The following is a 12,918-nucleotide window of genomic DNA, read 5'->3' as shown; positions in this document are numbered from 1 at the left end:
TAGCTATATTCTACCACAACCAACAATATATGGGAATGCCATTTGCCTCATACCTTCACTAATAACGGGTATTAAACATTTTTTAAATTTTCACTAATTTTATAGGTCCAAAATGGGAACACTTGTTTTAATCTGTACTTCACTAAGTAAATGTGGGGTGGAACTTTTTTCATGTTTATTGGGTCTTTGTATTTCTTTATTTTTAAAATTACCTGTTCATATCTTTTGCTCATTTTCATACTGAGGTTTTGTTCTTTTTTACTGTAAGAATTATTTATATATGCAAGTGGTCAATTCTTTTTTTTATCATATACTGCTTTCACCTTGACCCATTTTAGTCATAAAATACATTATAATTTATTTGCTTTCTTTTAATTTGTCTCTGCTTATCACTGATACATGAGTCAAACTGCTATCAGGGTTGTTTTGTTTTTAAGTTTTTTTATTATTTATTTTGACAGAGAGAGAGAGTCAGCGAGAGAGGGAACACAAGCAGGGGGAGTGGGAGAGGGAGAAGCAGGCCTCCCGCAGAACAGGGAGCCTGACCTGGGGCTCCATCCCAGGACCCCGGGATCATGACCTGAGCCGAAGGCAGATGCTTAACTACTGAGCTATCAGGTTTTAACAGTAGCAGCAACAATAATATAATCTGAATACCATTTAAACTTGAGAAAAAAAACTTTAATAGTTCTATCAGTGTGGAAGGTTGTAACTAAGTTCCACAACTCTTACTGAATGTCTGCAATTGAACACCGGTATTCTGTATTCAGTACCATGCAGGCACTTTCAGGAATGTCAAAGAATTTTACACTGTGGTTTAAAGCAAGTTTAAAGAACCCGCTCTCTTGTTATCTATCCTGAGGCTCTTGTTATCTATCCTGAGGCTCTCTGACTATGAAAACACTTGATAGGGGTGCCTGGGTGGCTCAGTTGGTTAAGCGACTGCCTTCTGCTCAGGTCATGATCCTGGAGTTCTGGGATCGAGTCCCACATCGGGCTTCCTGCTTAGCAGGGAGTCTGCTTCTCCCTCTGACCCTCTTCCCTCTCGTGCTTTCTATCTCTCATTCTCTCTCTCTCAAATAAATAAATAAAATCTTTTAAAAAAAAAACAACACTTGATAGTCAGAGAGTTCTTCCTCCATCTTCTATATGCAAATATCCTTTGGAGACAGAATACTTTATTTTATCAGGCAGGTACAGTGTAGTGTGAATAAATTAATCAGATCTAGAAAACTTAGAGCAGGAGGTATAGTCTATGTTTTATTAGGATGTGAGAAGCCTAGCCAAGAATGAGCTCTCAGTCTTCACAAACCTTGTTTCAGGTATAGCTGAATGGGTACCAGTTAAAGCAAGTTGTTCCTGAATCCCTAACTCAGTCACTTTTCCTCACCTAAGGCTTTATGTGTCCCAAGTGGAATCCAGGTATGTCCCAAGATATGGCAATATCAGCTTAGCAGCTCTCTTGCTGCCCTTCTGTGACAACTGTCTTGTCCCTGTCGAGGTCATTGGTGCTTTACTTCCACACTTACAGATTAACCATATCAAATCACTCATGAGTATACAAGAGACTGAAATTCTATAGGAAGCTTCTGATGAAAATATGGCCTCTCAGTAAAAGAAATGCTTAGATTCTTTTCATTTATTTTTTCTTTTAGAACCTCGATCCATGGCAGAACCAGGTAAGGATCATTTTAACTTTAATTTGTTAGCGTGTTAGCATGTTAGCATTAGTGATTTTACATATATATAAAATATATATACATAAATCAGTGATTTTGTATATCTTATATAAATAATAAAACATATTGCTGTTACACTGGTGTCAAGAAAAAAATGAAAAATATGGTTTTAGAAACAGGATTCCAACCCACTCTAGCTATTACTGTAGGAGAAGGAAAGGAGGGGAGCACATGCAAATTTGTAATTTATATCTGATACTGAACATGAATGCAGTTAGTTCCTGGTTTTTAAGGGATGTTTCTTAGGAAGAGTTTCTCTCTGTTTTTTGGCCCCTACACCTGACCTCCCAAAACTGGGCAGAGCAATTTCCATGATGCTAGATCAATTCCAATTCCACAGCTTATGAGTCTCAAAACTTATCCATCAGATTTTGAAATTTGCAGAATCAATAAAACATCCATGGTGTTGTTAGATTTGGATGGGAAGATACCAAGATGACATGGGAGTGATGGTAGGTGAAGCTCTTACCTCTAGAAAATGCAAGTTACTCACAAACCACAGTGTAAGCATCTGAAAAGTCTTCTCTGTGATCACTCTGGAAAATTAGATTGTATTTGTACCCCTGGGTAAGAATGATGCTTTGGGATTTCATTATTATAATTCTCTCTTCTGAAAAATGAATGGAAAGGCATTCCAGAAGTAGACATGGAACATCCATATAGCACAGCCCTACTCTAGGGCCTTGGGGATACATAAGTAAAGAACAGAGCAGCCTTACTCTTGCATTGCCTGTAGTGAAGTGGTATTTTTCCCCTTGAAAATCTTTCAGGTTTTGACACTGTTGTCCAGAGCAGGCTTTTCCACTAGGCAATTTCATACACAAAATCATCTGAGTCACCCAAAAGGGGTCCCTTCCCAAAACAAGTGCTACCTTTCCCAGCTCTGAGATCTATAATTTCATAACCAGAGAGTTCTTCCTCCATCTAGTACATGCAAATACCCTTTGGAGGCAGAATACTTTATTTTATCAGGCAGGTACAGTGTAGTGGGAATAAATTAATCAGATCATTTTCTGAAAGTGGTTGTTGAAGGCTGAGAGTAGAAATGTTTGGGAAGAGAAACAGAGAGAGAGAAGGAAACATAGTCCAAGTGCTCAGAAAAAGTACAGAGAGGCACCAAAACCAAACTTTGCCTCTCCATCATTTAGGATTCTTGGCAGCAAGTGAAGAAGACCTAACTAGAAGTGGCTTAAGCATTAAGAAAAATGTATTTTCTTACATAGCAAGATGTCCTGAGAAATGTCTTGAGATTGGGTGATTTCGTGTCTCCAAGATCATCAGGGGCCAAGCCTTTTTCCCATTTCCCATTTCACTGTCTTCAGGCTTAGGCTTGTTTTACTTATCTACCCAAGAAGCTGCCACAGTTCTGAGTATTGCATGCAGACAACAACACTGCAGGGGCAAAATTAGGGAACACAACTCTCTTTTGTTCTCTTCAGAGAGCAAGGAAATCTTTCTCATAAGCTCCCCAGAAGACTTTCCTTCCTTCCTTCTAAAAAAAAAAAAAAAAAAAAAGACTTTCCTTCCTATTTCATTGATTGGAATTGTGTGGTGCATGCCATGACTTAGCAAGAATAGAGCTTAGTGTGACCCATCATGGTTTTGCCACCTGAGACTGGGAGAGGCCAAGTTGCCTTGAAGCACATGACCACTCCAAGGAGGGTAGACAAAGCCAGAATTCTATTAGGAAGGAAGAAGGAGGATGAAGAGCTATGGAGCAGGTACTCAATATCGTCTGCCGTGGCCTCCTGTCCAGTTTTCCTAGAGGCTGGCCAGCTAATTCAATTCAGTTATCACGAAACAGTGAGATGCCAAGTCCCTCCTAATACAAACTATGTTTTTGTTAATTTTATTTTTAGTGTCAGGTCCACTGAGTGATAACTGACAGTTTATGCTACTGTCCTATACTTCTCTTTATGTCAAGGAATATCTAACTATAATAATTCTAAGCTACAATCACGTGGTTCAATCTGAAAATCACTTTTGTAGTTATTCAAAGGGGATTCATGCTGTGTGTTGAAGTAATCCATAAGAATTACCATAGCATTGCAAAGGAAAAGATGCATTTCACTCTTCTTTCACCTGGAATTTCAAATTACTCTATCAGCTAATTACTACAAGGTCTTCAAAATATTTCTTGCCCAGTTTTAAACTGTGGCCCTCATTTAAAATTACCTCAGTGCAAAAGTTCCCCACAGACATGAGAGATGTAGATTTTAAAATGTTTTATTAATCCTTTCATTTCACACAAATCTCCTTTTGCGTTAACTCCTAACTTGTTTTTGTGATTTGTAAGTTTACTGTTTCTCAGTTCTATTTTTGTCATCTGGACTGATGATGTAAAAGCAGAAATAATCTGGGAATTCACAATATATTAATATTAATATATTAAGATATTATATTATCATAAGATCCTCTTGCCAGTAGTGGAGTTTTTTGTTCTACATCCTTTGATTCATTGAGCCTGCTCATCAGTCAATCCAATCAAATAATTGTTTGAACTGATTATTTTCAAACAATTAATAGAATCAACTTCTTATACTGACTTTTATAGAATCATCATCAGATATCAGTAAATTTTATAATTCCACTTCCACAATTAAGTCAGTAACCATTCTGTTTTATTGGTGTTTAGAGGAGATTTGTACTTTGGTCATTGCTGAGGTGTTTGCAGAAGACTCTGGATGCTTCACGTGTACTGCAAGCAACAAATACGGCACAGTGTCAAGCATTGCACAGCTCGCTGTAAGAGGTAATGGCGCCTGAAAGGCCAGAACAGTCTAGACTATGGAACAATATCCAATTTTCAATTTCTTTTAGCATTTATGACCACCACCGCCCCCCATTATCCTGCTTTTATCTCTGATATTCCCTAAGAAAACATCTCCTTTGTCTTTTATAAACTTCTAATATTCTTTCCAAAATGGTACTTAGATTTTTAGTTTAGTTTTTTTTCCCTATATCTTCACCATTCTTTAATGCCCCAGATTGTGGTCACTGTTTTTGACAGGCATTCTCCCATTAACATACTCATCTGGTTTGGATACATGCCCCAGCTCACAGTTACAATCCTATCTCAGTTTTATTGAGTAAGGCTAACAGCTCAGGTCGTGCTATTGTTCTTTCAGGAAATGAAGACCTCAGAAATAATGAGTCTCTTCACTCAGCCAATTCCACCACCAACCTGGCTGTTATTGAGCAACAACCATCCCTACCCAACCCAGATCCCCCTTCTGTGGAACATCCCCCTAAACCCAAACTCGAAGGAGTTCTGGTGAACCACAATGAGCCCCGGTCCAGCTCAAGGATTGGGCTCCGTGTGCACTTCAACCTGCCTGAAGATGACAAAGGAAGTGAAGCATCTTCTGAGGGTGGCGTGGTGACCACCAGCCAGACCAGGCCTGATTCTTTCCCGGAGAGATTCAATGGACAGGCCGCAAGAATCCCTGAGCCTTCTTCACCCGTCAAAGAACCCCCTCCAGTTCTGGCCAAACCCAAACTGTAAGTAAAAATTAAAATGGATGACCAAGGATGCCTGTGAGTTTCTCTGAATCTGCCCTTAAAAATAATGGGGCTGAATGGGACAACTGCATGGCTCAGTTGGTTAAGCGTCCAGGTCTTGATCTCAGAGTCATGAGTTCAAGCCCTACAAATGGGCTCCATGCTGGGCATGGAGCCTACTTAAAAAAAAAGCGGGGGGGGGGGCTGAAAAAGGAAATTACAGAATGGGAAGATAAATTTAAATGCTTTGCAAACCATAAATCCTTACATCAACATTAGTATACTATCACTACTATCCTTACTGTTAAATATTCTACCTCTGAAAAATGTTACACCTAATGTTACCCCTAAACTAGCTGATAAAGATGTTTGTCTAACATTAGAGGCTCCAGCTGAAGCACTTCTACACTCTTCTTATAAAGCCCTTTCTTGCATCTAATAATCCTTATAGTCTATAATTTCATCCATATGTTTCCCATTTCTGCTTCAACTAAAGCTTTTGTAGTCATTGTGGAAGAGATATTTAGTACTTTTCGACTGTTCTTTGCTGTGGCTAGATATGCTATAGTAACCACAGTAGTTTTCATATAATATAATGGAGATGAAAGAATGAGGAGTCATAATTTTCAGACTCACCTTGGGGCCTGATGCGGTGTCACCCTAACCCCCCAGAGAGCCTCCATCGGAGCCATGTTGCAATGTTTAATGTTCATCCATAATAAAGCAAACACAGAACAGGATACTACTACTATGTTCTGTTTGATCCACATGTCAAAATTATAAAAATTACATTTATAATTACATAAACCTTTAAAGGTCAACATTAAAATCTGTAGTAACAGTGCTCCCATCATGTGTTTCTCAGTGCAGAACACAAGATGTTCATTGGAAGCAGGGTATGTCATTTAGTTTTATATTCTTCTCACTACCACATAAGGCAAAATCCTGGGCATAAAATGAAATGTTATGAAACATGCCTCTTGGAAAACCGTCCAAAAATGTCTCCATCCCCTGAAAGTTCTGCTGGTCACAGGAAATAGGAATCCGCTAAAGTAAAAAGAGGGAAGAGGTTACTGTAGGGAAATAGGCGGGAATGGGAACCCAAAGGCAGCCCGGTCCTGCCTGGAGAAGGAAACCCAAGCCTCTGTCCACCACTCGCTCTCTGTTTGGAGCACCTCCTTGTTTCTTCTTTGCATATCCTCTCCACTCTTCCCTCTCTGAAGACTCATCACCTCACACCTGGCCCATCATGGCATGTCCCATTCTACAATTTGTGTCAAGTTCCACTGCTAATTAAATCATTCATAGCAGCTCAAATCCAAATCCCAGCTGGTCCAGCCTGGTCAGGTGCAGAGGATTTATGTTTGGAGGAAAGAAGAGTCAAATGGATCAAATCAGAACTGTGAAGGGCAGTGGGGTGGGGGGTGGGGGGATTTCTCAGAAAAGGGAGTTTTGGGAACAGGTAATCCAAAACAATTTCCTTGGGAACTGCCTTCTTACAGAGCCTCCTCTACCCAGGGACTCTTCAGGGGCAATTAGGTATGTCAGTTAGGATTCCGTTTAGCTTCATGTTCCAGAAAGCCCAAATAAATGTGGGTTAAACACATGAGGGCTTTTCTCTTAAATAATGGAATTAGTTGGGCAGTCTGAGGCCATTAGACTGGCTCCATAGTCATTGACAACCCAGTCTCCTGTCTTTCTGCTCTGCCACATTCAGCACTTGCTTCTTCTCCAGGTCCCCTCATGGTCCAGGGTGGCTGACGGTGGTCTAGTCAACACGTCTGATTTCAAGCTGCAAGACAGGCAAATGGGTGGAAGGCCTGATGTCAGACTCCTTTTAAGGAGCCTTCTTAGGTCTTACCCAAATCTTGTGCTTTTATCTCATCAGCCAGAACTTAGTCACACAGTTTAGTAGCTGCAAAGGAGACTAGGAAGTGTAGTCTTTGGCTGTATATGTTGCCTCCATGAATAAAATCAAGTTCTTTTACAAAGGGAAGAAGTAAAGTAGTCAGCCAGCAGTATCTGCCACATCAGACTTTCAATGGATGTAATAGTTCTTGCTATTAAATTATGTAATGACACCCTCTACAAATCCAGTCCTCAGCACTACATAATTCTTTAATCTTTTTTGCCTTCCTTAAGTTTTCTCTTGTGTATTTATAGGTTTGTATTAGTAGAGGTATGAATATATACCTGCATGTGCACGTGCACACATACACCAGTCCTTTGTGAACCCATATGTCTACAGGCTTTTCTTTCTGGTTTTGACCTCATTGGTTTTAATCTTTTAGGTTTTGTATTAAAATATATTGACTCTCTGAATAATCTTCTTGAGGATACACTTTTCTGCTCATTCCTTCAATTTGCCACTCATACAAAAAATAGACATAATTCTTACAGATCTTAAGACTGCATCAGAAAGAGAAACCGTCCTTTTTAAACATTGTATCATCAAAGTCTAGATAATTCAGACTTTGAGATTTTCAACCTGAATTTCAAGATTGTCTAGAGCAGTGATTCTTCATCCTCGCTACACTCTCTAATAAAATGTAGAGCTTTTAAAAAATATTTATGCCTTCCATCCCAATTGAATCAGAATCCCTCCACAGATTATTTTAATATTCAGCCAGTTTGGAAACTACTGGTCTAAAGTTGGAAAGTCTGGGTTACAACCCTTTATCATTCCACCCCACCCCATACACACACCCCTCCACACCCAGGAGAACACAATAATTAATATTTAAAGTAAGGAAAACGTCAGACAAAAATCAGCATGTACTGGGAAAGCCTCTGTTTTGGGGACAAGTGTTTCTTTAGAGCAGGGGTTCTCAGTCCCAGATGCATGTGAAAACCACCTAGAGCCTTGCTAGTCACAGCACTGGCATCACCTGGGAGCTTGATGGAAATGCAGATTCTCAGGCCCCACTCCAGACTTGAATCGGAAGCTGGGGGTGGAGGCAGGGAGGGCAAAATATGGGTTTCAACAAGCCCTCCAGAGGTTTCTGAGGCTCACTAAAGTTTAAGAACCACTGCCCTACTTTTTAAAAGAAAATAATAACTAAGCCTGGATCTTTTCCCAGGCCACTTGACTCTCTGGACGATGGTGCCTAAATCATTGAGGTTTGTTTGTCTTTTATGCTCTGTGGGTGATTCTAATGTGTAGCCAGCATGGTAGCCACTGCTAAAACCACAGCTAGAAGCCAATTGCAGAGACATATTTAGAATTAGTTATCCTAATCAGTGATGTGCTGGCAGATGTTTTAACAACGGATAGAGACGGGGAAGCCCTGATTTGTAGCATTTGCCAATTTTCTCCCACTGTGTTCTATTTCAAGTTACTAAAGAAAGGTCATTGAACTGGGAATTGGAATGAGATGTGCACAATCTGCTCTCCAGAACAATCGAGAGCTGGCTCCAGCACACACTGCCCCAAATTTTTGTTGCCAAAACTGCTATCAAAAGTACTTGATACACCATCCCCAGTTTGTTTTGTTGTTTTTGTCACTAAGCCTTTTATCTCAACAGTTCAAAATCCCTAAGAAATTCCTTTGTACCCCAGAAACCACAAGAAGCATCCTTATTATTCTGAAGCTCTTAATTTTCATTCTTACAAATCTTAAAATTGATATTTGTAGTTCAAAAACTAAAGATAAAATAGCCACCATTTATTGATTACTTACATGTTTTAGGTGATGTGATCAATTCTCACAACAATGTTGAGATATTACTTATTCCTATTTTATTTATGAGGCAATCAGGGTCAGAAAAGTCTAGGAACTACCCAAAACCACACAAACAATGAGTGGCAGAGCCAGGATTAGAACCTAAGTCTGTCTGTCTGCACAAACATATTCTTGAGCATCATGCTTAAATTATGTGTTGTGGCAAAGGAGAAGATATATTCAGATAACCCAAGAGAGCTGATAAATCTGCCTGCATAAAAGAAAGCTTGATGTCAGCTTGAAAGCTGATAAAAGAAAGCTTGGGTATAAACCTGATTTCAGAAATCCTCATGGCAACAAGAAAAGAGCAGCTGAGCTTATAGCAATTTATGACAGGCTGTTACTTTGAATTAGAGATGTTACTGGGGATTTTAGAACTAGTAGCCTTTGTAATTAATTTTCTCTTCCTTTATTCTTTCATTGTACTTTGTACCTTCATTATTAAAGCAGTAAGTAAGTTCTACATGTTCTCTTAAATAGCCAGTGTTTATTTATGCTGTATGTATGTATAGTAAGATTTTTGAGCCCTGAATAACTTGTACTATCTCAGATATATATATATGTATATATATATATATATATATCTTACAGTGCCTAACAAAGTAAACACAGAAGATTCAATAAAAGTTCGTCGAATAATGGAATTGACACCCGATGTAATGAATAAGCGAATCCAAACTGCTGTTTTATTTTTATTTTTTTTTAAAGATTTATTTATTTATTTTGAGAGAGTGAGAATGAGAGAGAGAGAGAGTACACGAGACGGGGGAGGGTCAGAGGGAGAAGTAGGCTCTTCGCTGAGCAGGGAGCCCAATGTGGGATTCGATCCCGGGACTCCAGGATCATGACCCGAGCTGAAGGCAGTCGCTTAACCGACTGAGCCACCCAGGCGCCCCAAACTGCTGTTTTAAATCCCTTCTGAAACAAACTGATAAAATGAAAAACAAACAAACAAACAAAAACCTTGTTCAAACAAAAAGAGACATTATTCTCAAATGAATTCTTCCAGAAACTTGGATAATCAAAACAATTTGACACTGTATCTCACATATCATTATGTTTAAGGTTTGTGACCCTCTCTAATCCAATATACTGCATTGAATGATAAGGGCTAACATGCCATTGGAAGTCTTAAAGTAAAAAGCTAGTTCTTAGTTTTTATTCAATGGGAACTAAAGGAAAATAAGAATCAATCAATACCAAATGACTTCCTGCCCCTTTTTATCATCCTTATCTTTCTAAGATTACTTACTTGTCATATACTACTTTTTTTATTTCCATAGCCACAAGAAAATATTTCTGCAAAATCATAAGACTAAAATTTGTATAGACTACTCTGTACAGAGATGTCCTGAAAATTGTATAGCATTGTCTTCAGGCTATAGCAACCATAGAATGTGACCTGACAAATATGAAATCCATTAAAATCTAAAGATTTTTGTATTTTCATGCTGTTGGGAAAGTTAACCCTAACAGAAACAATATTAATTGTATACATTTTATATTTTTCTAAGGATAATCTAACAAAGCTATTTCTGCTTCTCTTGATTGCTGAATCTTCATCCATGATGAAACTAAAATATAATTAATCTTTAACTATATTACTTTATTCTCTCAGCTTGAACACTTCTAAGAAAGTTACTGTACCAAGTGGCTAATGCTTCTGAATTCTTAGTTTAACTCAAAACAAGAATTTTCATGGACGAACAAAGAAGGATTGCATATTAAATAGCCATTTGACAACAGATGGGACTCTGTTTTGTGAAGTTACTTTTCCATATATCGTATATCAGAAGTGTTAATGAAAGGAAGGAGAAAGGCCTTAAACTCCCATAATTAAGAAAAATCAAGGTTTGGAGAACCTCCTGGTTCAACTTTATTACCATTGGTGTTGACTTTCCTAATGCTCTGAAAATACTGAAGCTTTCATTTTTTTTTTTCTGAAGCTTTCATTTTTAATAGATCTCCTGTTCAGCAGATCACCTTCTATGTTCCAGAAGCAACCTATGTTTCCGAAGAACATAAAAGCTTCGTAGACTTAAAACACCACAGTCTTCCTTGTGGATCTTCCTGTAGTTACTCATGTGAGAGAAAATTCTTCCAAACAGCAGAGTTTAGCAGCACTGACAACTTTATGCACATAAGATTTGTAGAGATTTTCATTTTCCATTTTCTTTCTTAAAAAATAAGTAACCGGGAGCACCTGGGTGGCTCAGTCAGTTGAGCGTCTGATTCTTGATTTTGGCTGAGGTCGAGAGATCTTGGGGTCATGGGATTGACCCCTGCATCCAGCTCCCTCTGAGCTTAGTGGAGTCTGCTTCTCTCCCTCTCCTTCTCCCTCTGCCCCTTCCCCCGTGCTCACTTGCTCTCTCTCTCAAATAAATAAATCTTTAAAAAAAATAATGATTAATCATTTTGTTAAGATAAATTAAATAGACTGTGGGCAAATCATATAATGCTTCTGTGACTCAACTTCATACAAAAGAAGAAAGTACTCCCAGCTTGGTCTTCTTTCTCCTCTTAGGAACAAGAAAAGTCTAAGGCAATGTTTCTAATTGTGGTGGCCATATAATCTACCATTCAAACCACGACATTTTTGAGAGTAAAAGAGTAGTATTGATAATTATGCCAGGAAAACAGGCATAAACCAAGACTGTCCAGGATGTATTGGGACATATGGTCACCTTATCTACAGTGCGTTGTTGCCGAGAGAGGATGAGAAACATCAAGACACATCCAGGGGCTTTATTTAGGTTTGCTTTAAAATAAGACAGAATGAAGACTACAACGCATTCAGTTACTTACATCAGTATGTAGCGCACTGCCTTCTGTCCCAAAGCTGAGATACAGCCTGCTCCTATCAGAACTTTAGGCATTCCCAACAGAAGACCATTGTTTCTATTTCTTTTTTCTAATTCATAAACATTCTAAAATTGTGCTGCCATGTTTCAGGGTCACAACACAAAGAATACCATGTGAATGATGCCTTTTGGAGTTGTGCATTGTGGTGGCTTTTCCCCTTCTTCCCGACAATAAATCAGATTTAGAAAGGAGAAATTGATTGGCTCATTTCTGGCAACTCTGGTTGTGTGTTCTGAATCAGCATAGAATTGTAAACAGCCTGTCATACATTTTCTGCTGGGTGAGGCTGATGGTGACAGATTTCCCTTCTCTCTCCCCACTCTTGTGTGCAGTGATTCCAGTCAGCTCCAACAGCTTCACAACCAAGTCTTACTGGAACAACAGCAGTTGCAAAACCCATCTCCTTCCTCTCCTAAGGAGTTTCCTTTCAACATGAGTGTTTTGAACTCCACTGCTTCTCCGGCGGTGACAATGTCCAGCAAGCAGGTGAAGGCCCCTTCATCACAGACGTTCAGCTTGGCCCGGCCAAAGCATTTCTTCCCCTCTTCAAATACAACCACAGCAACCGTGTCCCCTTCCAGCTCTCCAGTGTTCACCCTAAGCAGCACTCCTCAAACCATTCAGAGGACAGTGAGCAAAGAGAGCCTCTTAGTTTCTCACCCCTCCATTCAAAACAAGTCTCTAGGAGGAGTTTCCTTCCAAAATGAGCCACCCCCTCCAGCTCCGGTAGAGCCAGTGCCATCGCCACTCACATTTGCCATCTCCAGTGGAAACCAGTTTCAGCCCCGCTGTGTTTCCCCAGCTCCTGTCTCTCCCACCAGCCGGATTCAGAACCCAGTGGCTTTCCTCAGCTCCGTTCTTCCTTCTCTCCCTGCCATCCCACCCACCAATGCCATGGGGCTGCCCAGAAGCGCACCATCCATGTAAGTGTCATTAAGATTTCTCAAGTAAAAGTTGTCACTTAAGAAAGGACATATGCATGGAATAGCTTGGTCTGGAACAGGACTCTCATTTAGTGGATTCCTAGATAATCCTATCTCTTAGGCACTAAACAGATATTGAACACCTTACGGCGAAGGGCATGATTACTTTAA

At 39.4% G+C, this 12,918-nt stretch overlaps 2 protein-coding genes across 2 annotated transcripts in view; one reads left to right on the top strand and one right to left on the bottom strand.

The window, feature by feature from the left end:
* The window catches only part of ATOH7 (atonal bHLH transcription factor 7), a 61,856-nt gene that overhangs the window by 9,596 nt on the left and 39,342 nt on the right, over window positions 1-12,918 (bottom strand). The gene's annotated exons all lie outside the window — the stretch shown is intronic.
* Window positions 1-12,918, top strand: part of MYPN (myopalladin) — an 83,443-nt gene that overhangs the window by 43,753 nt on the left and 26,772 nt on the right. The window contains exons 8-11 of the mRNA XM_025850239.2: window positions 1,656-1,679; window positions 4,375-4,491; window positions 4,868-5,240; window positions 12,157-12,747. Coding sequence (XP_025706024.2) covers window positions 1,656-1,679; window positions 4,375-4,491; window positions 4,868-5,240; window positions 12,157-12,747 — 1,105 coding nt within the window. The remainder of the gene's footprint in view (window positions 1-1,655; window positions 1,680-4,374; window positions 4,492-4,867; window positions 5,241-12,156; window positions 12,748-12,918) is intronic.

Source organism: Callorhinus ursinus, unplaced genomic scaffold, assembly GCF_003265705.2.
Source record: "Callorhinus ursinus isolate GAN/ISIS: 27379988/994484 unplaced genomic scaffold, GSC_fseal_2.0 scaffold31, whole genome shotgun sequence".
In the NCBI taxonomy this organism is placed as follows: domain Eukaryota; kingdom Metazoa; phylum Chordata; class Mammalia; order Carnivora; family Otariidae; genus Callorhinus; species Callorhinus ursinus.
This window is presented reverse-complemented; position numbering and strand designations above follow the sequence as displayed.